The sequence below is a fragment of the Ascidiella aspersa genome, chromosome 7 (assembly GCF_963924565.1).
Source record: "Ascidiella aspersa chromosome 7, kaAscAspe10.2, whole genome shotgun sequence".
NCBI lineage: Eukaryota > Metazoa > Chordata > Ascidiacea > Phlebobranchia > Ascidiidae > Ascidiella > Ascidiella aspersa.
Genome location: NC_139453.1, coordinates 4,044,192 through 4,071,870, shown reverse-complemented (window position 1 = coordinate 4,071,870; position 27,679 = coordinate 4,044,192). Strand labels below are relative to the sequence as shown.

General features: G+C 36.6%; 1 protein-coding gene across 1 annotated transcript; it reads right to left on the bottom strand.

Annotated features, from left to right (window-relative positions):
• Positions 1-3,749: 3,749 nt before the first annotated feature.
• Positions 3,750-19,359, bottom strand: LOC146137317 (fatty acyl-CoA reductase 1-like). Its single transcript, XM_083393859.1, has 7 exons — positions 19,288-19,359; positions 10,167-10,365; positions 8,601-8,739; positions 6,044-6,133; positions 5,425-5,554; positions 4,731-4,855; positions 3,750-3,825 (listed from the first exon to the last, which is right to left on the bottom strand). Exons 1-7 carry the CDS (start codon positions 19,357-19,359, stop codon positions 3,750-3,752), a joined length of 831 nt encoding a protein of 276 aa, XP_083249985.1.
• Between the last annotated feature and the right edge of the window lie 8,320 nt (positions 19,360-27,679).

Below are 27,679 nucleotides of genomic sequence, written 5' to 3'. Positions count from 1 at the left end.
CAAGCCTCGATTACGAAACAACAAGCCAGAGTGCAATAATGTGAGATTTTGTGGGGACAAACTTAAAAACAAAATCATTCCAACATCTGGCAAGCCAAATTGAAAAGCACAGTTGGGCGTAATTTGGTTGATTTACGATTGCAATCTCCGCAAAGTGATTTTGGATTTTATTTTTTCCTTTTTGCTACCGTTTACCATAATATTCATAATAGAAGTAAAACAAAATAATAACTATTTTACGACAAAATAAATTTGTAAAACTTGTCTATTATTACCCTAATCAATGTTTTTCAATATATTTATAGTTTCTAATACAAAAACTCTTCTGAACAGCTATATTTGAGATTAAAATTTAAACATAGTTCAGCATAATTTAAATAATAAATTTAATCTTATCCATCAATGTATTGATTAATTTTAGTTTTAATAAAAATATTGCTTTGATTGCATTTTTTCGTTCTAATATTATGCCCTAAAAGTATTTTGTTATAGCTTTACGATTATTGCCTGCTTTATGACAATCGGTAATAAAAAGAAAACAATAATATTTAATTTTTGTTAAATAGTCCAAAATTTTGGGTGGTGGGTATATATGTCCCCGGGCTTCAAGGTACAGGGGTACCAAGATGAGGCTTACAAACGCCAAAATAAGGCTTTTTTTCTTAAAATACAATATTCTAATAAAATTTGAATTGTTTGCCGTTGAAACATAACGGTTTAGTGACGCAGGAATTTCAGACAAAGTGATCAGGTTATTTTGGGTGTGACTCAAGACATCAATCACCATAACACGTGACCAGAGACAATAGCCGCAGTGGCCTTGACACTTTGGAAGTAACGACTTCTGTAAGTGCTGGTTAAGATAGAATCTATCCGTTTATTGGTTTTGAGATTAGATATCACGAGAGGTATTCGCAGTCAACCTCGATCGTAATATTTTCACCTTAAAAACTTTACCAAAAAAAGGGCCATAATTTCGCAACAATAACTATAACAGTCTTGCGTAACCACTAATTTAAAGCGTCAAACGATTTTTCTCTGCATTACGGCTAATCAAATATCAATTTAACAAGCAATAACGCTGGCATAAACTTGTCAACAAACGTTTCAACAAATCATAACTGATCGGCGTAGCTTAAAAATACTTACAAGCGAGAAACTGCGCTAGCAAACCAAATGAATACATACTTTCTATGCAACCTGACAGTATGCATAAAATTTAAATCAGAAGGTTTTAATTGCGCGTTCATATCTCAGTCGGGGTCTCCAATGTATATTTCAACAGGTGAGACATGACCACCGTGCTATCTGAACTCCACTAAATCGAAACTAAAACAAACTGTCATAGCATTTCAAAGTGCATACTGTCAGGTCGCTTATAGATTTATTGTACATGCACATAACTTAGTATAGCTCGCTTTCAATAAAATGGCTTACAGCGCAGTAAAAACACGTGTTGCCAGTAAGGAGTACATCGTTGACTGTAGTGTTTTATCCAGCAGTAGCGTGACGCTATATAGCACAAGAGCGACTGCGATGGAGATTTGCTGAGTCGAAAGTCGGCTAGATTTGCCAGAACGGAAAGGAAAATGAGTGTCGAGGTGAAATATTTAACACTTTACCAGGCGAACACGCTATAATTACAAGCACAAACAGACATGCGTCGTTTCTCTACACCGTATAAAGCAAAGTATATTATGTTATTGTAGTAGAAAATGTGATTAAACATGGAGGAGGGAGCGCCAATTTTATAATTTGTCCCCGGGCGCAAAATCCCATGGCTACGCCACTGGGTATAAGCGAGCCCTTATAAGTTGTCACTAAAAATCCAGCATTTTTATCCTGATTGTGTTGTTTCTGTGTTTCTCAACAAACCTTGGCTCAAGTGCTACGTAATATTGCAAATGCAATTGGAACGCGAGAAATTTTGAGTTTTATGCGTGAGTTTAGCAAAAATCACCGCAAATGTAAAAATATTGCAATTGCCGTGAGTTGTATTCTCTATCTGCCACAATAACTTGGCCTTTAATATAAAATCGGATGTCACTGGAAGCTAGGTTTTTTAATTTGTTACTTTAGTCTTGTGTTAATTCAGGGATTCCCAACCTTGTTACGATCTCGTACCACTTGGGCGCTCTGTACTGCCACGCGTACCACCTTAGCAGAAAAATAATTTAATTGAATCATATTTTTATATATTTTTAGCTTACAACTAGCATTATTCAACGCTATTTGTAGCTTAAGACTTAAGCTATAAAACAGTCGATTATATCTATCAACAGCAATCATTTGGCATAATTAACGCCCACAGTCTCACAGCGTTGTACACTTTACAAAGCAACTGTGCTCCTTGTCAACAATTGACACGGCGTGTATTTTGAAGATTGCGTTGTTTCGAAACAACAGGAACAGTTACGTAACAATAAGAATGGGCTTCGGGTAATTTTTTTTATTGAAATAAAACCAGAAAACAAAATATAAAGTTGTGAATCCAGGGTTTTGTGAAAAAAACGGAAGCTACTCGAGTACCACCTGAAAAACCTACGCGTACCACTAGTGGTTCACGTACCACAGGTTGGGAACCCCTGTGTTAATTGGATCAGAATGGCTTGCTGTGAAACCCGGCGGTACGCAGCAAAACTAAAAGCCACTATGCGATGTACACTGCCGGAAAAACGCACCGGTAAAAAAACGAGACAGTGACTTAAATGTACGCCAAGGCTACCAGGCGCGGATCTAGGATGATTGTTTGGGGGGCAATGAATTGTTTCGAATATGACGTCACAAAGCTGCACAACTAACCTCAAGAAAACCAAACAGTTGGTTTATTTCCAGGTTGGAGAAGTGGTGCTTCTAATACGAAACGACGCCTTTGGTCGAAAGCAACTTTAATAAAGCGGGCCAAGAGATATACAAGAAGCTTAAAGATTCGCGAATTCTTTTGCATTTATAATGTTACCATAGTAACAAAAAATACAGTTTTTTTGGAAGCCATTTTGTGGTATTTGTGCAAACCAGAAAAGTACCACAATACCCCAGCTTTTAATTCCAGTATAATATGAAAAGCAACTAAACCATAAAACGTGCCTACAAAAAAAACGGCTGTATTTACAAATACGATGCGTTTCTACACAGTATTGAAATCGTTGTGATTTTTACAGTTACCTACATTTGAAAGGTATTGCAATAGAAAAACAAAGTCTATGTTAACATTAAAGAACAAGTATAAAGTAAAGTGTAAGCTTTGAAACAGAACAATAACGAAGAAATAATTACACAGTAAAAATGGAAAAGTTAGCATTTGCGCAAATGGATGACAACACTGAAATATTTGTTCGTCCTGTACAACATACCTTCTGCATAGCTATGTAAGCCCAGAATACAAAGAGCTCTATTGCGATGAGATTCGAACCAAACGATAGCTATCTTTACACGCGGAAAAATAAAACCGCTTAATGCTTCTTTGTAAGCCCCGAGAGAATGTCAAGTGTGCCGCGAAACTTTTTGTCATATTGGAAAATAAATTATTTGTATTACCAATATGCATAAACACAATCGTTTTAGACTTAAATACGCATTATCCTTTATTAATATTGAGACATTTAGATAGTTTGTTTATGCAAGTCGTGGCTTATGTAAAACACAACGAACCGTGTTGCGATAAAATCGAACGCAAAGAGAATACTTGTGAAGTTATAGAAGGGCGAGTGAGTCGCCGATGAACTCTGTGAGTTGCCAGAGCGAACTCGTCAATCCAGTGGAACGGCGAGTCCGCAAACTCCTAAGGCAGCTCCCGAGTAGAAGCACTTCTCAACCAAACGCAATCTGAACAAATTAAACACACGGTTAAAACGAGTTCAGCCATCTAATCCCATTTTAAGATAAAATGCATAAAAAGAATTTGTTTATTTCAACTTTTTGTGTAAACTTTCTAATAAGACCACAAAACAAAGCTTAAATGCATACATTTTGGCGCCGATACTACGTCAGTATCGGTACAGTAGCGATACGATAAATCTGATTATCGGGCAGCCAAAAGTAAAAACATAAAAAACGAATCCAACCATTTCAATAGAGTTTTAGATAAAAAGGAAATTCGGTGATGAATCGGCGAAACTAGGATATGAACAAATATGAAGGCAGATTCTAGGGATTTCGATATTTTGGCGAAAAAAGTGGGATCTTATAAAACCACTACGAATTCTAGGGCAGTGGTCAGCAAACTTTTTTCGTCGCGGCCCAAAGTAAATTTGTCAGAGCTATTGTAGGCCCACTAAAACCACTACGAAGCAGTGACGGATTCTGAATATTTGATTTTTAGGTGAAATATTACACGGCGCCTTTATGCCCAAAACTCTGCCATACCATATTATAAAACATACTATACAACGAAGAATATACGCGCGAAGCGAGAAACATTTTTTTAATTACACATAGTTAAAGTTGACAAAAAATATATTTCGACAGGCATTTAGGACCACATTGGGCACGTGGGTCTTTTCAAACTGAGCCAAATTAAAACTTCTATGCCACACCAACATTTCCAATAAAGTGCAATGAATGTACGGCTGTCACGCGGCCCACAACTACATGATATTACTCAGCTGCTCAAAAGTAACTCGCGGCAGACATCTGGGAGTTTGCCGACCACTGTTCTAGGGATTTCGATATTTTGGTGGAAAATGTGATCTAATGAAGTCACCACGAATCTTCTTTAGAAAGTCCCTTACTTGGTTAGTTTTTGTTTCGACTGTAGATCGTTGTTCTTCTGCTTTAGAATGAACTGGTTGCAGCCGGCGATGTAAGTTGTGAAGTAATCTTCCCACTGATAAACCCCACAATCAAGGTTGTAAGCCTGAGAAACAATTAACAAATAGCTTGATAATGAGTTTTAAAGCCCAAAAGTTCGAGTAGATCGACATCATCTTGATTAAGACGTTTCGATTCACACTTGTATCATCGTCAGTTAATCTCATTGTTTTTTTAACAGCACTTTCTGAACACATAATTTATACTGAGCATAAAATTAATTCAAAGACTGTTCAAAAAACGTTGGAAAAATAAGGTTCCACAAAATATAAGGCTTTTTTCAGAGACTGATGATACCAGATTGGCGAAATATATTTCTCTATTAATAACTAGTCTAGAACTTATAAATGACTAATTATGACTCGGACAAGAAAGTCTATAGTAAGTTGCTACCATCCACTTGAAGTTATTGTCGTCATTAACGTGTATAAGGGCGAGGAGATATCTTCTTATTTACATATTCAGTTTGCGTTCTACAAGACTTTTCAACACGCAAATCAATTCAAAGGCATTTAAACGCTTTTAAAGATTCAAATAATTTGTAACAAACGTGCAACACACAAATTTAACCCTATGATTAGATGCTCTGAATTAGAAGACCTTGTAATATTTCACCTTTTGATCTTCAGCATTCAGTGAGGAATGCAGCTGATCAACATTCGTGTTGCTGAACTTGAAGTTCGTCGTAAAAAAGAATTCCATCACTTCCATGGCGCTCATGATCTTTTCATTGAGTCTTGCCATTCTAAAAAAATTAAGAAATATTGTAAGTCTTTGCCATTCTGAAACTAAACATTATATTTTGTGGGATTAGCGTAGCATTTGGTTCAGAATAAAGTATTTTTGTGAACTGGGACAATAATTTCAAGCTAAAGCTTCTTGCCTAAATGGTGATAGTCATTCAAACAAGTAATCCAATTTTATGTCATATTGAAAAAAAAACCGACAATTGTTATAACATAATAAAGGAAGTTTAAATCCTAACAGTTTGAGAGGTGTAAAGACAGGTTGACAAAAAGCTAGATATTAAATGATAAATTAAAGTTTCATCTAGACTATTACCTTTAATATTAAAAAAAAATAATAAAAAAACTAGACAGAACATTGCACGATTCAACAAACGAAAATTTCAAGAGAAGCAAAAATTTAAAAACTGTTCAATCCACAATAAAGCATAGGTGGCAAACTAGAGTTTTTAGCATCTGCTTAGACTTTATTTGAAAGTATAACTCACTTTTGTTTTTTCCTCATAAGAGCCAGACCTGCATCCATCGCATGGGCAGGAATAGTTTGCGAATAAAAGGTGGTGAGATCGTACAGCTTTCTGCATATAAATAAATAAAAATGTTTAAATCCATGAACACGCCTTTGCCGAAAGTGTTCCAATAATGAAAACTATATCTCTTCATGTTAAATAGAGTAATCAGGTGGCACTATATAAAAAAATTGTATTTAAAATTATATGACACACTACGAGTGGTATGTTGAACATATCTACCTAATTTTTGTTTAATAAATGTGTGAAATACAGGCTGTAGAGTCGGATCCGGACTGGGGAATCGCAGAAACAGGACATTTGGTGAAAGTCGGACTCCTGACTCGAGTAAGACTACGCTAAACTAAGACTAAAATTTTCCCTTCGGCAAAACTTTGCCCAACTTAACTAAACAATTTTAGATATGTAAACTACTGCAGCCTGGAACCCAACAAAATCAACATGGCAACTTAATTTTTCCCATTGGTTAAGAAACACTAAAACCTACATTTACTGATGTAACACTTTTAGTTAAAGTTGTCCATTCTTACTCAAGCGGTCCATAGCAAGGCCATTTTTGATGCCAGAGTTGACGTGGTAGATGGGAAGTGATCCATTAACCTTCGGAACTCGGTCGCAAGTAAAGGAACTGGTGCTTTCATTGTCTGAAGATGAATCCCCTGGAAATTCGTGTTTAACAGGTTGTTTTAAATTGATCAAACTATTCAATAAATATAGGTGGAATTAGTTCTTCATAGTAAACAGCCTGAAAACCTCTTGGTAATATAGAATGACTACATTAGAGTAAAAATGCAGTTTTGGAACAGATTTTTTATACAGGACTCAAAATACAAAAAGAACACAACAACAATGAAGTAAAAAAAATTTACATGTTTTCGAACAGGGGTTTATTTATCAAATGAATACAACATTAGTGGTAATAAATGCAAACACTGGCTAGATACAAGCGTTTTTTTCCTAAAAAATAGTTTCGTACAATTTAAAACAAAGTAAATTGTAGAATGAATATCTAGGAACATAAGTAAGTTGCATTTTGTGGAAATTTAAAAAAATTCTTTGTTGATTTTCACATGGTCAGATGACAAAATGCAACCTACTTCTGTATGGGCTTTGATATTCATTCTACATCTAACTACAACACCAGCGGATATGAACAAAAACGCCAACTTTTTGGTAATCTATCTGTATTTACAACCTTGTAAGCCAATTTCCCCAAGCGCCTAAACTGCACTGTCACTCTCATAGCCGAACGAGCACCTTCTTTCTGCTGAGTCACAAGCGGTCTTCATCGCTGCGCAAATCACGCCGTTCACTACAAAGTCGACCGGTATGAGGTCACAGGTCACAGGTTATGGAGTTGTCGACAATCACAGAACGAAGCACACCCTTGGCGTACGCTATTATGAAAGCGGTGGGTCCGTACACGTTTGTACACCAACCCTGGAGAAAAAACAGTATTTTTGATATCAAAGGCTATAATGCAGTGAAATTTGGAACACGATTAAGCAGTACACCGGAAGCCTTTAATAGACTAACCCAGTGGTTCCCAACCGGGGTGCCATTTGGAAGCTTAAAGGTAAGTTCCTTAAAACATAATTATCACTCTTTTTAAAATCCTATTAATACAACTTTTTGTGTATGATTTGGGTACAGAAATCAAATGATATGTTTCTACATGCAAATAAATTTGATTGCGATGTCCCAGTTCCGTTTTTAGTGACACTACAGAAATCAACTTTCAAGATTCAAGTAGTTGTGCCGCAATCTATTTATTGTTCCTTATGGGTGCCGCAAATCATAAAAGGTGGGAACCACTGGAGTATCAGAATCAGTCCATCAACTAAGAATTTTTGTGATGTTCATTTTAGAAAAAAAAATGTTTGGATAGATATGTGCTTCCAAAAGTAGATGACCATTTGAGTGCGCTAGCTCTTAAGTTTGGAAACTCTTCCTTTGATACATAAACACGATAAAATTCAAGCAAAGCTTACACTTCAAGCAAAGCTTACACTCAACTAGTTACCACTGCATTGTACAGCAACAGGCTCATGGTGTTAAATTATTATGAGTATATACATTTTATGACACAACAATGAATAAACAGTTGAATCCTGAATTGATGGTTACTGTATGGATTTACACAACAGTTTCTATGATTCCTGCATGGTATACGCGTTATTCAATCCGGCTATTAGCTTTTATATCGCATCGCAAAGAGTAGAAGTGGGTCAAAAAAACTTCAAGACCGTGGTCCCACCTGACTGCTTAGCGGACCACACAAAATTTCTGTTTTGGTCCTTGGGTCATGTGTTCGTTACCCCTGGTTTAGAAGGATTAAAATAAAAACTTAAGCAGCGTAAAAACGAAATAATATAGCAGTTCTTAACTTCTTAGGCCACTTCCAGGGTAAAACAAACATTTATTTCAAAGTGACCTTTTGTCAAAATGTCCTAATAACTAACCTAATGAGTAATGACTTTAATTTCGCTTTGAATTAGCGAATATGGTCACCTACCTCTTGCCAAAAAGTTGCAGTGTGACCTTGGTGATAAGGTCATCGCCCATCCACCGGAGGGAGCCCTCAAGGTCGAGGTAATCGATTCCAACATCGTAAAGCTTTTCATCGGTTTCTTGTCGGTTGCAATGGGCGTACGCTGGACAAAAATGATGTAAATTGGTCCTACCTTCTACTGCTTTAGCATTCTTCTCTATATATTAAACGATACAATGGTTTAAGTATAGATAAAAAAATGTTATAGTTAAAAAAATAACTTTTTTTATAAAATATAGATTATAGTTTACACAAAAAAAGTGTATGACAATAGCACTTTATAAGGTAGTTACAACGTCAAAACAATTTTCTGGCTTTTTAATTAAATATATTTAACCTTATCCTTAAACAAAAATATATAAGAAAGATAAAGCTTTAAAAAAAACTCAAATATTTCATGCCACACCATGTACAAAAACAACAAGTTTAACAGATAAATGCTTTGAAAAGGTCTATGAAATAAATCGTCTATCTTTGCTCATTTATTTTTGATACATTGAATTTTGGAATCTTTGTAACTGTTTTTTAAATTATTGTCAGTAGTGAATGAAATTTATAACTCTACAACAATTTTTAGCTTGCTACATGATAATTTAATTTTCCTCATTTAAAGATAATTTAATAAAGTTAATAAACATTGACAAAAGAGTTACACCTGGTCTACGCTCGTACATCGTAACAGTTAACCGACCTGCGATGGTCAGGCCCAACAGTTACCCACCCTTCAGGAAAAAAAATGGTAACCCACGGCCTAGTGAGTGGAATATGGGTATATTTACCCTATAATAGAGTAACCTTAGCACAAATTTACAAAGTTAATCACATAAAGCATTTGAAAAAAAGTGTGATTTTGAAAGCTTTATCATTTAATAAAACAGCAAAATTAAAATTTTTTGTGTAACACTGCATATTGCTAACAAACACCTGTGGAGATGTGAACGAATGCTTGGAGGTTGTTTCGTTCAGGTCAAAATATTTTGAGAAGCCTCCTCACACACTGGACGTTTATCTCGAAGGCCAACCTGTGGAAATTGATAAAGAAACCAGTGTTTATTAAGCATTTTTAGACGGCAGCAAACTAAACAGACAAAAACAAAGTAGGGGTATACTTTAACACCATCATGTAATTAACACTTAACAAGCATGCGGGGCCTTATGAACAATACACATAATTCAATTCAGTAACTACGATTTTATATAAGCAGACATTTATATACAAATCAATATCATACATCTGAAGCAACAAAATTTAAAACAATAATAATAATCGCATTTTTTTATTCCAGACCGGGGCAACCCCTTGGGAGCGCACATGCACACTTAAGAATCAGATGTATGCTCTAGTCTACAATCCTACCACAGCGTTCAAACAATTAAAGCAACGCAAAATATTTGTGTTAGGGTGCAGGTTAGTGTGTGGGTGAGGGTGGGTCAAGTATTATTTGTATTAGTATTGCTTAACCTACCCAAATCCAAACGCTAAGCTGCACCGACCCTAACTCAAATAATGTTCGTTGTTGGATCCTAGACCAGCGCCCAGTAAGTGCCGTAACCTGAGGTGTTCGTTGAACTTGAGTGTTGCAGCGCAGTGGATGAAAACCTGGCACTTCTTTTGGAGAATCTCCCTCGAAGCTTGATCCAAACCAAGATCTACAGGGCCAAGGTCGCACGACACAAATTCGAGCTTCGACGCAAAATTCGGCTGCAGCTCACGAAGAACGTCGAAAGCCTGGAAGGGTAAAAGGTTTCAACGTCAAATGACTCAAAAAGATTTAAACCAATGAGAGGAAAGTTAGGGAAAATGGCGAATTTGTTTGGTCGTCTGTCACGCTCTGATGCATATGAAGAAACAACAAAGTTTAGAATAGACTCGTTTACTCGTAGTTCTGTTTGTGCCATCAACAGCCTCTGATTGGTACAGGGTTAAGCACCTTTTTGCCTCGGATTGCCAAAAAAAGTGTTGAACAGATTGGCATGGCTTTTCAACTATGATTTGAGTTCAGGCTAAGTCATTTAGCCGCGGTATATAATACTACCACAACGAACATTATTTGGGTTAGGGTGTGGTGCGGGTTAGCGTTTGGGCTTTGGTAGGTTAATCAGCAATATTGTTAATGAATAACAATAATACTTGATACGCCATCAACCAAACACTAACCAACACCCTGATCAAAATATTGTGCTTTGCTTTAATAACTGTTTTAACGCTGTGGTAGGATTCTAGAACAAAATCGTACCACAAAGAAGCGAGCCAAAATTAAAATATTCAAAGAAGAATTCTGTAGTAATCTGTAGTATATTTATGGATTCCTTAAGCCTTGCAATTAAAAGCAAGTCCGCTTGTGAGAAGCTGAGGCAATCTGGCTTACTTTGTTTGCCAAGTTCTCGTCTTTTAAATGATTACAGGTACCATATTAAATTATATATTTTTAGTTTAAGAAAAATATATAAATATTTTATAAACAAAAGCGAAGGTAGTCTAGAATCCTAACCCAGATGTCTCTTTGAATGACTAATAAGGTGAAAGTTGTTAACGTAAAATCCTGGAAGGGTGAAAGTTTTAACTTTAAACGCCAAAATCCTTTAAAGGATAGAGGCTTTAACGTCAAAATCAAGAAAGGGTAATAGTTTAAACGTCAAAATTCTAAAAGGGTAGGCATTTCAACTAATATCAACTCTTGGAGAGATAGATGAAAAAACGTCAAAATTCTGGAAGGTTAAGGGTTCATCCCCAGGGTTTAAGTTTTTAACGGCTAAAATGCGACCCCGAAAAAACACTTTGACTAAGATATATAAACGTCGAAAACATGAAAAGGGAAAGAGCTAACGTCAAACACTTGGAAGCGTAAAGGTTTTAACATCAAAAACCTGGAAGCGTAAGGGTCTTACGATTTGTTCGCTTTGAGCTTAAAACAGTTGAGTGAATAGAAATTAGGTCGCCAAAGCTTCGCTGTTTTACTTATGCCTATAGTATTCGGGTAGCAACCACAAAAAAGGTTTAGAAACACTGTGGATCACAAGAACAACTGTACATTTAACCCAGGGGCTCTGAAACTTTGAAACGCGGACTCATGGGGGTGCGTGGACCAATTTTCGAGGTCTAAGTATGCCGAGGTAAAATCGTAGTGTATATTAAAAATAATAGAATAACATTTTTTTTAAAGAAAAATTTAGTTAAGAAAAATTATTCCTTAGTTTCACATTTGCTGAGCCGAATACGCAACCAATTATTTTTAGTGGACTGCTTTAAAAAAGTTTAAGAACTCCGGTTCTTTACCGAACAGCAACGCAATTAATATGACCGAATCGTAAAAAGTCGCTTTCTAATAATACGACCGACTTGAAAATCTAAACCAAAGTCTGATGGACACAACAATAACTCAGGGGTGGCGGTGGGGTACATATGTCCCCGGGCGCCAAGGTTCAGGGGCGCCGAAAAGAAGCTTACAAATGCCACTTTCATCACTGCTCGGGTTAGGGGGTGCAACCAAAGGCGTAGGGGGGCGGAGGGGTATATATGTCCCCGGGCACCAAAATGAGGCCAACAAATGCCAAAATGAGGCTGCTTCTTCTTTAAATACAATGTTCTATTAAAATTTGAATTGTTTTGCCGTATGAAGTAAGGTGTATTATGTTAACGTAATGGAAAATGTGATTAAACATGAAGGAGGGGGCGCCAATTATAAAGTGTGCACCCGGGCGCAAAATACCCTAGCTACCAATCTGCTTATGGAGTTGGAGAATAGAAAACCAGGGATAAAAAACAAGAATGCATAGAGTTACTTTCTTAAGACGAGGTTTTTGGGTAAACGAAATCCGTAAGATGAGGCTAGTTAGGCTACTTTCCGCATTTCATTAACGTAATGCTGGTCCATATGCTATTGCTCAATGCTAAATTTGCAAGAATTCAATAAATTCATTTGGACACTTTTTGAAACTTGGGTGAAGTAAGCATTGGGTACTTAAGGTATTATATTTAAATATCCTTGCAAACTATTGATCGCGTGGGCTCCAGAAAACGATTGGTGTTGAAAGTCTTTAAAAACTCTTTTACATTTGTAAAAAAAAGTGCGTTTAGCGGATACAGTGGTGGCAATCAGGTATAACTTAGTTTCTTTAACGTTTTTATTGGATCGAACGAATTTCGTAAGAAGATCCTCGGCATGATTTTAATCAGGGCTTTCCAAAATGTTCTCTCTGCAAGTAATTTTGCTCGAAAACACTTCAGTCTTGACTTAAGGGCACCAGCATCGGCCGAACTCGTTGCGCGCTTTGTCGCAACCCGGCGGCACCGCCATAAGAAATTACCTGAAAAAAAGCGGTCACTTGAAGCGTGATTGAGCGCACGAGGTGCTCGTATCGCGCGACCCGATCAATCGGCGGCCGCCAAAGTTATTCAAGTTCTTAAACGGACCGCGTGGTCTATGCATTGACTTGAGTCATTGCAACATTGGTTTAGTGTCTTTAACACTCGTCAAATAATGCTTAACAATCGCATAACCTGTTCTTATTAAAGTTAGGTGATTGTGAGTGTTTGCTCAGACAAATCTCATTTGTATTTTTAGGTGTTTTAACGAAAGCAATGAATAAGTCACAAGCTTTCTAAATCTGTAAGTTTAAAAGCAACTTCATTATGAACGCAGTCTTACATAAGTTCTTTTATCAGTTGATATTTCACATTAGAGGTTTTATTAAAATGTTTAGAGTAAGCTATTATTAATATGTGTATAATGGCTCATTCAGAGCTGCTACTCCACTAGTTGGCGCTCTGGCGCATAACTTGGACAACTAGATTTATTTGAGAGTTTATTTAAATTTCATTAGCAATAAAATTAGCCGCATTTTGTTCCAAAATTTCAACAAGCCACTAGAATTTGCCTGGTGCCACCTCATAATGTTCCGGCAAAATATTTATCTTAGTTAGAGCGGACTTGGCGCTTTTGCAGCGAAATCACCTAAAACGTTTGCCAAAAGCGCAAAAAAAGTAAATGTGTTTATTTTCTTTTAACAGTTGGGTCGGTGCTACTGGGGATATACAGCAACACTATGACACAGACGTTCTATATGTGTATATTTTCTTTTATGGCAAACAATTGCAATATGGATAGTCGGAGTCCACATAGTGCTATTCTTTGGACACATAGAAAGGGTGAAAATACTGCATGGTGACGTTAGCTGGAAATATACCTTAGAAATGTCAAAACCTAAGAAAAAAACAAAGAATGAAAACAAATTGTATCTTGATGGTTAAGGTGGTAGCAACGGTCCGGTCTGATTTAAAGTATAATGGTTTATTTATAAATATACTGATTTCAAAAAGGGTCAATCGTACAGCAGTCAACAACATAGTGTACGGTTACCACAGGTGCGTTTCCTATTGATCCTTGAACGAAAAAAATTGAGGCAAATATCAAGGTTTAAATACATTCCTAAACACCAGGATGTCTGCCACTTGACATTTTATTACGATACCCGATATTGTGGACACAAAGTATCGCGATACGATACCAAATGACGTCATTAGTGTGCTTAAATAAGCAAAACATATGACCACAATTACTTTTTATCAGATTTTAGCTATAAAACCTAATATTTTAGTTTACAACCTTTTGTTGTCGGACAGGCAACATTTGACATTTTTTAGCGACACGCGACATGAATCGACACTTGTTTGACGTAACGCGACAGACATCTTAGCGAGAATGTACCGACCTAGTGTAAATGTGTAAAAAAAGTGGCTAAATGGTGAAGGGAGGGTGGTTTTGTGTTGCTGGAGTCTAGAGAGAAAAAGGAACTTGCGAGAATATATTCGGTCGATCTTCAAGTATTCAGCATAACAATTGTCAGCTGGAGTAATGTTTGTAACGTTTTTTATGATTCTAAGTAAAACCAGGATTTGTAGGGAAACAAACTTGTTGTAGGTTTTCCAGATATTATTTTCGTTTAATGAAAGTAGAAATATTTAAAATATGCGGTTGATAATAATTTAATCGTTACTACCAACAAAAACCCATTACTACTTTATATATAAATGCTTGAATCGATTAAAACGAGGTTTAGTGTAAAATCGATAAAATAGATGTATAGCGAAAATGAAGTCGGACATTGCAATGAGTCTTTAACCATTTCTTGCATCTGTGGACACGTTCTGCAGTAAAAAAACAAAAACTAAACACTTGCATTCTTTGATGGTGATTTGTCCATACTAATATAAGCATGTACACTAGGTTCAAGTAATAAAATGAGAGTAAAGTTTTGTCAGTCAAAAATGCAGTACTTTAAAAAAAAAAAAAAAACGTTATGTATTATCACGTCGATTGTTGTTTGGTAGACATTTGTGTAGTGATAATTGTATTTGGAAGTTTGCTATTTCATAATGTTAAATGAGTTTAATGGGCACTTTACTCTGTTCAAGGTATTACTCAATATTCGCTTTCACATATTTTAACGGGGGTGTTTAGTGCGTGAAAACAGTCTGTGCTGTAGTCAAGTCTTACTGAGGGTCGCACGAGATAATTTGAGTGCGTCAGCGGGTCGCAACAACAGAACTAAGAAACAAAAATACGTGGCAAGCAAGGTGAGCGCAAAATTTGTTGGTTATATCCGCATTTCTCCGGAATTTCTTGCAACAGTTTATTACATAAAATTCATATGTTTTTTTTTCATTTGCCGGCGGCGCACCGGTTAAAAAGCAGTGAATTACGTTGTTGATATGAATATTGACGTTTTAGCAACATTCATAAATACGAAGTGATAAAGTTGAATGGAAGCCTGCATACATGTTAATGTTGTCGGGCGCCGAATATGCAACGATATTTGGAAAATATTGCATTTTGAATTTAAGGCGCCAAAAAATGAGTTTAAACGTCGCAATAAGAGGTTTTTTTTTAACGTTAATTTTTCTACTGGATAACAATTGTGACCAACTTTTATATTACATTTGTACGACATCGCTATTTGTTGTGTTGTTTTATTTTTGCAAACACTCATCATGGAATGGCAGATACTAGCAATTGAATTAGAAGATGGTGAAAACTGAACGTTTATTCCCAGTTGATCAGAATATTTCGAACTTCATTTCTGAGTATTTGCTGTTTTTTAGTCGCTCGCTATTATTCGGTATGGAATCGAAATCGCGTGAAGTTGTTAATTACAAACGGCCAGCACAATGCATTACCCACCAATAACCCCAAACAGGACCGAAAATCCGTTGCCAAAACAGCGGCGCCCGCGCCGGTCAGACTATGGCGTCCAAACTTTGGAACCAAAACGGCCGATGCCAGACCGATGGCCCCCGATCGTCCCATACCCTCCAACCACAGGTTCTGGCGTTATTATGGCCATTTAGGTCTTCTTCCGATGAATTTAGAACTTATTTCGATGAATTTAGGCCTTATTCCATAGGATTTAGGACTAATTCCGATGAATTTAGGCTTTATTCCGATGAATTTAGACCTTATTCCGACAGATTAAGGTCTAATTCAGACGATTTTGATCTTATGCTTTACGGGATATTACTGCGTAATTTGCTGTATTACGCCGTTGGTCTTAATACTATGGTTTATAGATTTTTCTGCTTTAGGTATTTTTGCTTTTTAGGTCTTATTGTGTATTCCCTATAACACTTGTCAAAACTGAAAAAAATCCTTTTGGACAATTTAGTTTAGGTTACACAATTGGTTTTCAACCTTACATGGTTATGGCTTACGACACCCTTAGAAATATTAAATAGATCGCGGTACCCCTACTCGAATTTTCGGTAAAATATTTACTGCGATGTCATTACAAACGGAACCGAAACACAATCAAATCTACGTATCTCATGACTTGTTTCTGCAAGCAAAAACAGATATGGGACGAATAATTTCTTGCCTTTATCTATCACTTTATGGATGCAAAATAATTTTTGATGGACATATACACATCCCAACATTTTTCCTTGACTTGTTTCTGCTAGCAAAAACAGATATGGGCCGAAAATTCTCTGCCATCCCTTCCGACCTAAATGCAAATATTTTTTCCACAAAAAAATGCTTATTGTTGTAACCCTCTCTCCTCCTTGCCCTCAAACCAAATAAAAGAAATATTTTCCCCTATTAATAAAAAAACTCAATTAAAAAACTATATGTTTGAGGCCCCTGAAACAATAAACAAAAAACAATCTCCACCCAGGAGTAATTATTTCATTAACAAAACAGTATTTTTAATTTTTTTTTTTAGGGAGTTTTTTTTTACTCCCTTAAAAGAAATGCAGCCCCAACCATTGGGCCCAAACCACAAAATCTACAAGCTTCTTGATCATTTTTTAGTCTAAATTCGAATTAAGAACAACCAACAGTTTTATTGTAAATCAACTTTTTGTATTAATTTGCTAAAAAAACACCCGATTTGTTGAGTTGAACCAATTAAAAACAAAGAAGGGGTTCGTAGTATCATTTTTATGGTTTACCAGCGATTTGATTTACATAAATAGCATATTGGCGAACACTACAAAAGGGAGATATATTGCTAGATATTACTGTCGCTAAGTGGGAGTAGAAAGCTGAAATAACATAACGTCACACTTTTTTATAGCGAAAAATAGAACCCGCTCATAATTTTGAACCTATAAACCCAACTAACATATTAAACATAAATTTTAAAGACGAAGGCAAATATGTTAAGTTTTAAAGTTTAACTTTATGAGTACCAGGTTATAGACCCTCAAAACTCTTTAAGGCGCAATTAACAAAAAACGTTTTTTAAATACGAACAATGAACATGGTTTAAACAATTAAAAAACATTTTCGCACTTTGCGCAAAAACACTTAACTTAAGCTGCTTGTTTGCGCACTGTTTCGCGTGACAACAGCAAGTTTCTTTCAAAAAATTTAAAATGTTATTTTATGCCCTTTAAACCATCTTATTGTTTATCAGAGAGATTATGTAAAAATTATGGCAACCCTAGTAAATAGTATTCCACGACAGATTTTGTTTTGTTTACTTGTGAATACAAAATCATTTATCATTTTCGATAATAACATTTCCTTAAACTGTGAGACTTTAGTCTAGAATTCATTAGACTAGATTTTACCGTATTTCGTATTTGTTTATTCAGATAAAAATAAATTGCGCTCACAACTTCAAGGTGACGTTATACATTCCGATGGTCTGCTTATACTGCGAAATCTAAAGGCTTATTGAAACATAATAAACAGTTTTCATAACTGCATATAAAACATCCGATGGCCAAGGAGACGTTTAGGTTTTGTCTGTATTTGTTTGACATACTGACTTTTGGCGTTTTAAAGAAAAATACAACGCTTTAAGGTACCCTGTTTCGCTGCAATAAAAGTGCTCCTTTGTCTTATTAGCGTGAGACAGCTTCCACAAATTTTCCTTTCAACCTATTATGGCTATTGAAGTTATAGTCCAAAAAACTGTACACAATGTTAAAATTGTATACTCGACACTTATAATCAAGGTTACCATCTGCTGAGACCAAAAAATAAGCATGCTGCATAAAATAAAAACTTGAAAAACAGCTATTTCTGTATGCCCAAAACGTAGCCTAATGGCGCGAAGCGCGAAAAAATGCGTTTATTTGCTTGAAATTGGCAAGGTAATCACCCTTATTTAATGAAACCGTTGTCAATTTTTTTGCGTCAGAGCGCACCTGAACGGTGTACACCTTTTAAACCAGGGGCAAGGCAAATACTCGCGCAAAGCGCGAACATTTTCTACATTTTTCTATTTAACATAGTTAAAAATATTAGGCATGGCCGATTGGTCGTGTCCACTGTCCAGCTTGTGAAACAGGTCGCGGGCCGGATGATTTTCTCTGGAGGACCGGATCTGGCCCGCGGGCCATAGTTTGCCGACCCCTGTTTTTAAACCGTGGTGCATGGCAGCATTAAACGCCTGAAGTTGACCCTGTCTGGTAGTTAAGTTTAGTTCATTTGGCGGAGTTTGGCTTGTAATAAAATTATTTATTGAATGATTTGCTGTAATGCTTCTAGCAATTTTTTTTGTAGTAACATTTTGTTATCCATAGCCTATGGGCTAATATCACAATCACAATAACAGCCAGGGACGCCGGAGAAGGGGGGGGGGGGGGAACAAGCGCAAAAAAAAACACATTTTTTTTTATTTTTTTTACAAAAAAAGAAAGGTCCGAAACAAACCAAAAAAAAATAAACCATAAAATAATTCGAGCAAAAACAAGATATGTCCCGAAAACACACCAATTTAAAAAACGCTACAGTGAATGTACTGCTATCACGCGGCCCACAACTACATGACAAAGCTTAAATAGTCAAAAATATCCTGCGGCCTACTAAACAATTGCTCAAAGGTCCAAATTTGGACGCGGCCAACGATAAAAACGGCAAATTTCCACTTAAACTTTCTCTGATAGGTTTGTGTTTATGAATATATTTACAGCCAAGCTAACCAGTCTTCCTTAATGTAATTGCAAATAAACAAAAATGTTCGTGAGAATATTCCGAACTCGCATTTTTAACGGGATTTTTGGTTTGACTTATACGCAGTAGAGTTGATAGGAGTACAAAAATATCTGTATCTAAGTTGCATTGAAATGACATATATCCTTGTTCGGCCTTTTTAGGCTTCCAATACCCAACTCGGAAATTTTTCTGGGCAAAGAACCAACCGGAAATTTCACTTGGCAGAGGTCGCAGTGCGCGCTGACACCTAGCGGAAGTTTAGCGAAGCTCGACACCATGGTTGAAGTTGATATTCTGGCGTGTGTTGCAATACACACTTTCGGAACATTTACATTTTATGGCATAGGTAAATTAAATTTTTTAGGTTCAAAAAAAAAATTGCAAGTAATTCTACTCTTTAAGCCTAAATTGTTGCTGTAGTTTTCCTTAAAATTTCCTTATTTTGTTTTCGAAAATGACTCGTCTGGTAATTATTTATTTTCAACGGTTCGTCGACCCACACAAGTGGCAAAACTTTAGAAAACAATTAAACCTACCAAAGGAGATAATTTTTTTTGATTAACATTATATCTGGTAGGCTGGTGAAAACAGTTCATATATTTATTTGCATACAAATATGCTTGTCCATTATATTAAGTGAATTTAGTCACTATTTGTTCATTGCACAATTAGGAAAACCGTAAAACATGCTTTTTGAGACGATGTTCTACCGGAATGGGTAAATAACTAAATGCGTAATATAAGTAATATAATATTATAAAAATACTAACTTTAACTCGTTATTCGATGAATTCGATAATATAAACGTACTTCGTTTGTTTTATTTGTTATTTGTGATCAGGTTTACGATATTCTGGCAACGGTCGCTTGACAAATAAACTTGATTGGACGTGGCAAGACGGCTCCAAAGTCGAATTAGACAACTGGGCGCCACATGAACCAAGCAATTATTACGAAGAAACTTGTGGCGTTGTTCAGCAACCCGAAAACAGGTGGAACAACGTACCTTGCAGATATCTGTTTCGACCTTCCTGCAGCGCTAAAGGTACAAAGCAGACTGTGTTGCATGCTTTTTTACGTTTTTTTTAAATCAAAACTAAAAAAAACTTTTCTATTAAAAAGAAATAATTGTCGCTTTAAAAGGGATACACAATTCCAGCAGTAGGCGTTCCCTTTTACATAATTGAATTGGCGGAATAACAGTAATTTAATCGCACTTAGTTTTTCCCTTTATATGTTTTACAGTCCTATCTAGTAAGTTAAAATTCACATCACTTTTATCTCGCAATTTTTTGCACCCCACTCACCTTCTTTTTTTATCACAATAGGTAAGACACTTTTAAGAATTACGCGATTACATTTCCAAGTAAATTATCACGATTCGAACAGATAACAAATGAAAAAAAACACTTCTTTGCCGTTACGCACCGGTAAGGAAACCTCGGTTGAAAACTTTACACTTGCTTTGCTTTCAGTACGCTGGGCGCCAATCGGAAAAGTGAGTGAGTTCCTAAAATCAGTTGCACCCGGCAACCTGACGAGCGAAGCAAGCGCGAAAGAAATCGGTGCGATGCTTGATTTCCAAGACGACCTGCAGGCTTTATTCTCCGATGTGAAGCAAGGCACTCCGCTTCATTTCACGTACGAACAAACCGAAGTCTTTATTGAGAAGCTGAAGGCTGTCGGGGGTGAGGTGAAGTCGAAGCGAGAGCTGCAAAACACCGAGCTGGATTTCCAATTTCGGGCTGAGTCGAACAGCAGCGAGATTATCGCGTCGATTTTCGAGAACAGCCCACCTCCTACCGAAGTCGCCGAGCTACCTACAAACAGCGAAGAGCCAAGAGAAAGTCAACCTTCCACCTACATCTACATACGGCCAAGCAAAACTGTCTTCACCAGCGTCACCGGCTACGAAACATCCAGCAACCGCACTCTCAACGGGTCGATTACGATTAGTAGGAATGTGACAGCGGGCGGGTCATCACAAAACCCAGTTTGCGAACTTTTCAGCTCCCACTCTAACCTTTTAAAACAGCACAAGTTCGTAAATGTCAAAGAAACGTGCGCCTTTATACTTCCCTCCTCTGGAAACTTTTCAACTGTCGGATGTCGGACCGAAATGGTCGACGACCAGTTAACCTGCACTTGTAACCACTTCACCATATTTTCGGTACTTCTTGCTGTCAAGATGGTGGCAATTTCACAAGGCGTGAAGGTAGGCTATAGTTTTTGCTTTGCTGACAACATTTGCTGGCTTTTTAAATATTACTTAAATCCAGGCTTATATATATTATCAGCATCATTTTATATCTTTAAGCCCATAGTTTGTTGGTTAGTTAATATAAGTTTAACTTGGCCTATTTATTTTCGCTGGTGTCCATCGAAAGAAACATTAAAAAATGAGGGTTACACAAAAAAACTATTTGAAAAGCAATTTTTTTGCGAAAATAACCTGTTGAAAGCATCCAAAATAAGTATCCATCTACTTTTTATTTCTATATAAACATGTACATTTTACTTTTTATTAGGATCTACTTTTTACTTTTATATTAACATCTCCATTTTACTTTCATATTAACATCGACATTTTAAAATTCTGATGTCCAAAAATTTTCGTCAACTTTTCCTGCAGATTGTCTCATACATTTGCGAATCCAGTTCGGTGATCTTTCTGATCGCAACCCTGGCTCTCCTGCTGATCTACAGGAGGGACATCGGAAGCGACCGGACCGTCTTGCAGATCAACCTCTCCTTCTCTCTCTTAATGCTCCACATCACAACTCTCGGCCACGAGCTGGCGGTTAAGAACCCGATTGGGTGCATGGCTCTGGCGGGATGCACTCAATTCTTTCTGCTGGCCACAGGTGAACCATATGCTATAGTTGTTCACATAGGCCCAGTGTAGTAAATAAATCATTACGAAAATCCAGGTCAAACATTTTTAAATAAATGACAAGAAGTCAAGTCCCAACCAGGTGATATTTAGAGCCTATTAATTCCAAGTCAAGTACAGTCATAAAAAGTAGATATTAAAGTTCAGTTATTCCCAAACTGTTTGCCGCAGCACACTTGTGTGCCTCGAGAGATCGTCAAGTGTGCCACGAAACTTTTTGTAATTTCGGAAAAAGATTAGGCTGTTTGTATTACTAATAGGCATACACTTCTTAGACTAAAATATGCAGCATTCATTACAAATTAATAATTTTGAGACATTTACATGTAGTTTGTCGTGTGTTTAGGGCAATTGTAAAATAACTCTCTGTTAAAATTGTACCGCGAAATAGTTTAGATATTTGTAATGTGCAGCAAGCAAAAAAAATTCGTGAACCACTGTGTTAAACCTTCGTAAAGTCAAGTCAGGCATAACACCTAAAATAAATCATGTTTCGGCACATTGGTTTTGTCATTTATTGCCCTGACGACTTTGTTTATTTTTTACCAAGGCTCTTGGTTCCTAGTTGACGGGTCACGCATCCTAATGGCCACACAGTTCCCAATGAAATTTAGAGCTCAGAGTCCGTCGAAAAGAACCAAGGTGTTCATGTTGATCGGCTGGTCCGCGCCGACCCTCATCACTTCCCTGGCTTTGTGCATCGGCTGGGATTTGGATTCCTACATGAAGCCGAGTGCCCACTACACACATTGTCATATCCTTGATGAGCAGATACAAAAGTACGACAGGTGCTGGCTCGATCCTGGTACAAACCTCTTCCTTCTTTCGGTGATGATTCCAGTCGGCATCTTCGTTGGAGCGAGCTTTATCTTTGCTCTGGTTTCATCTTCGGTATTACAACGTTTTATATATAATTACTTTTAACGTTATTAAGAGTTATATAGATAAACCTGTGTTCTGTCGTTATTGTTCTGCTCAGCTAAATTCTGTCCAATCTGATAAAATAATATAAACTGAATTACTAATTTGTATATTTTACCGCAGGCCAAACGAGTTAGCGAATAAACTAAACCAGTGCGGTACAGCATAGTAGTTTCGAAGTAATGTAATGTGTAGTACAGCAGAACTTCCAGGCTTTTGTAAAGCGCGATTTACCTTTGGACAAAGCCACCGCGGACTTGCAAAACATATAGGGACGTGGCTGGCGGAGATTAGAAGGTGTTAACTATATTTGACCGGCGCACTTCGCTTTATTATGACGTTTAAATGGAACGAGAAATGGACTGTATATTAGCTTATTTTCGTTTTACTATGTAGCGTTAAAAGAAGTTGTAAATACAGGTTGTACTTCGTAAAAAGCCTGGCGCCCAGGAAGTCGGCCCACAAGAAACAAAGGAAGCCATTGCAAAGTTCTTTTTTCTCGTGCTTCTGCTTGGTGGTACATGGGCTATTGGATTCTTGGCAGGTGAGCTTCCTTGGCCGAAATACTTGTGGGTATAAAGTGTTGCGTTAATCCAAGCAACCTGTTTTGCGTTCTACCTCATCTTAGTTTTACCACTTAAAGTCGATGACTTAATATTAGTGGACTAAAGTCACTGTTTTCAAATGACTTAATATTATTTAAGTCATTTGCACAAGAGACTTGACTTGGAGTTTAGCCCTTCTAGCAAGTGACTTAAATTAGTGTGTCTAAAGTGAGGTTTTGTGTATGTGACATATTTTTTATAATGGATAGCGTTTCTAGTTTTATAAGTTAGTTATTTATTTTTAACGCAATACTTAGATTCGACTTTGTTTGGCAATGATTCGAGTGGGAGTTTAATCAGGACATGACGTTCTCTGCCCTATAAATTCGCGCTGGTTTAAACCCTAAGGCAGAGTTTCTCAACCGGGGTGCCGCGGCACCCTGGGGTGCTTTTTCTAATCCTCAAGGGTGCACTTTTTAATTCTCATATTTGGGAACCTTTAAGAATCTGATTTTTGCTTAAGAACTTTTCGTGTAAGATTAGACTGGAATAAATCCAATTATAACTTTCTACGTTGTGTATAGAGTTTATGTGTGCGTTCCGCTTTCGTTTATTGCGACATTCTAGTAAATTACCTACAAAAATATTCTGGGGGTGCCGCAATCTATTTATTATTTCTGGGGGGTGTGTCGCAAGCCATAAAATGCTGATAAAGACTGCCTTAAAGTTTAATCGCCCTTAACCTTTTACGTTTAGGCTTGAACGACGAGACCAGTTCTTTGGTCTTCCAGTACGTTCACACGATCACCAACGGACTGCAGGGAGCGTTCGTCTTCTACTTCTACTGCTTGCTTAACTCGACCATCCGCGAAAAGATGAGGCTCTTTATGCGAAAGCGCGAGCAACGAGTGGTAGACGCTCCTATACCGATGGTGCCCATCAACCGCAGAACGCAGGACACCGACATGTAGACAGTGTTTTATTACGGAAGTGACGTTTGATGCCACGTTGGCAATAGCTATAGCTGGCCACTGATGAGTTCTAATTGAGAGACTGATGATGCCTTATTTTGTGGCGAAATGTATCTTTTTAGGAACTTATAAATAACTGACTTTGATTAAGGAGTCGGTTAAAAACAACCCGAGTCCGACCCTAACTATGTCGTAAGTCCGACTTAGACTCCACAGTCTGTATTCCGCCCAACTACGTATTCCTAAAATAAGGTGGAAATATATTCAACAATCCACTCAAAGGGGTGTCATATAACTCATCCACCCACCATACATGGATGGAAAGTTATTTAATCTGTATGTTATTCAATCTGTGTGATCCACAGTTGGCGGCCTTATCCGTTTCGAAATTTGGTTCTGCGCATGCGCATGTCGGACTCGGGTGGTCTTAGAGTTTCATTTGTTTGAATTGTATATTTTTCAATTTGAACAGCACCATTCAAAATGCTTTGTTTGCAAAAGGGTGACGTAAATTGAAATAAATTGATATAAATTGAAATAAATTGAATCAATCTTAAACCGTAGGTTAAACTTTTCTGATTTGTCGAAGGGAATTGACTTAAACTTAAGCTAATTTTAATTAAATAAGTGAAGTGCTCTTTTGAATAAAACTTTGCTAAAGATTTCCTTTTTCCTTTTGGTGAACTTTATTGCACAACGTTTGTTATTCTAAAGATTCGAAGATTACTCGAAATCAAATATGTTGATCATTAAACATGGTTTTCAAATACTATCTTTATTTTTTGCTGACAATATTCCTTTTTTATCAGAAAATATTTTACTTGGTATTTACCTGAAATCCATCTTTCTATTACCTGACTTGAAATAACTTAAAGCTTGGGTTTGACTTTAGTTGAAAGTAAAGTAATTAGCCTAAATCAAACTGTTCGCATACTGTGCGATGTGTTTAAGGTGTTTCCAACTCCGAAATTATTGTGGAATAACCAAATTTAGCCAATACAGCAAAGACTTCCAGCGTTCTTTGTGTGACATTGATTCTTTAGTTGGTGGTTGCCAATAATGCCACAACAACACGCAACGCGTTTTCACCTGACGTGCATTGATTAGATTTTACCAAGATTTAGAGTGACAGCCTTGTAAATTCCTGCGTCTGGCGCAATGGGCGAGTTTTTCCTGGATTTTTATCCTCTATTTGACGTTTGTCATGTTTTGCATTTGTGAATCAGCGGATACGAACTGACGTTCTGCCAGCGTTAGTAAAATGAAAATGGCGTTAAAACGGTTTAGTGTTGCATGCTGAGGTGTGTGACGTGCGTATATTCTTATTGCGCGATTGGTCTAGTTTTATGCTTTTAACCTGGAGTTGCTTTATACAATCGTTCCAAACCAACGTGCTGCTTTTACTGTTCAAGGGTGTAGAAACAAATATTATATTGTCCAACATTGTAATTTTGCAATATTTGGAAGCCTCTCCATGAAATTGTTGGTGCATGATAAGAGTGTGGCTAAGTAATCAAGAAACACTTTCTTACATAAATTGATGTGTGGGACATTTAAAGCCTAAAAGTATTTTTATTAACAAGTGCTTCACAACAAAATAATTCGTTTTACTGCACATAACTCAGTTATTACTGTTAATGACGTTAAGTTAACTATATTTCTTTTATAGCATTTTATTTGCAATGCTTAATATACTTTTTTAAACACGCATTTTTATATCAAATTGTTTTTTTTATATATTGTTTTATATGTTTTAAAACGCATTTTAAAAATAAATTGTAAATAAACTTCACAGTTTGTTTTTTACACAATTTGTTTTCTCCATTCCTCAATATAAGAGGGTTTATGCGAATGAATCTCCCTTCAAAGAACTTAAAATATGAGCCTAACATGTCTATAAAGTTGGTCATAGAAACAACACAGTATGGTCTGCATCTAGTTCTCAGGAAATCTTCTGCCACCTAGTTTAAGGTCTTACTCGACAACTTCTTTTGGAATATGACTTTGTATTAATTTATCGATAGTTGCATCCCTTGTTTGACCGCCTTGTGATCCACCCGACACACAAAAAGCGGTTTGAAATCGTTGTTATTGCAGTGTAATTGATTTAACGCCAGTAGTCCTTGACAGTTAGAATTAAAATAGTTAATATTCCAATTAACCTGGGCAACGCTTTTTTTTATCCAAATCTTATTTCTATTATTACGTTATGGTCTACCCGTTTGCTGACATATAGCGGTAACTGTGTTTAATTATGAAGTGTTAATCTTTTTAATAATTTAAAACTTTTTAACTTGGAAGCGACCGCATAAACTCAATGGTCATATTGCAAAAATAAAAAAAGTATATTCATGATGGAAGAACATAGACTTTCAATGGTTGTTTTGCAAAATGTGATTTGTGTTTGCCAAGCTGCATTTCGAGCGAAACCAATTAAAAATAAAACTAAACAATTACTACAAACGCTTCATAACTTAAATGTTTGCAATAAAATGCGCCAGTTACTTATAATTTCAACTATAGATTGATGTTAACATGTTCTACATTTTATAGGGCTTTCTGCTTTAATATAGTCGCGAAAAAATGACTTGCTTGGAGCTGCAGCTGACTGGAAAGGTCCATTGGACCCTTCGCTGCTCCGGCCGTATCGCGCGTGAATTTGTTTTTTGTTATAGCTTACTTGAGTATTTTAATTTAAGCGCTAACGGAAAAATAAACATTACTTACTTACTTACTTACTTGGTTTTTATTGAACAATTGATTAGAGAGCATCTTGAAACTGTTGCAAAATAAACATAATTATATAGTAAGTCAGTCTGCTGACTTTTTGTAATTGCTCAACCCAATCCAGTCTTCCTAAAGTACGTACTTCAATGTTTGTTTTTGTGGCGCTGTGGGCACGAAATGTTTGCTTGTTCTACATTTGTTGATAAGCTTAGCTGCAAAACCAAACCAATCACCAACTTTGTGTTTCAATACAAGGGGACGTTTTTCTGTGGAAGACAGGTTGTTGAACGTTTTGAAGTTTCAAATTAATGATTGGCAGAAAAAAAGTGGTGTCTCTCTTGTTAAAATATACGTAAGCATTGACTTGAAATCTTATCGTCGTGAAAGAATCACGCAACAAATTTTGGCTACAAATGTTAAGGGACGTGCCGTATGTTGACTACGTTGACTACCAGACTGGCTTAAAATCAGACTTACAGCTATCTTTAACCCACATTTCGCGCCAGGTGCTGTATCGGAAGGTTCCATTGACTGTGAGCAC

Coding starts and splice junctions, on each gene's coding strand:
- LOC146137317 (XM_083393859.1), bottom strand. CDS start 19,359: ATGGTGTCGAGCTTCGCTAAACTTCCGCTAGGTGTCAGCGCGCACTGC. Junction 10,366..19,287: donor TCTGCCAAGTGAAATTTCCG/GTTGGTTCTTTG, acceptor TTACCCTTCCAG/GCTTTCGACGTTCTTCGTGA. Junction 6,134..8,600: donor CTGCAACTTTTTGGCAAGAG/GTAGGTGACCAT, acceptor ATTTATATGCAG/AAAGCTGTACGATCTCACCA.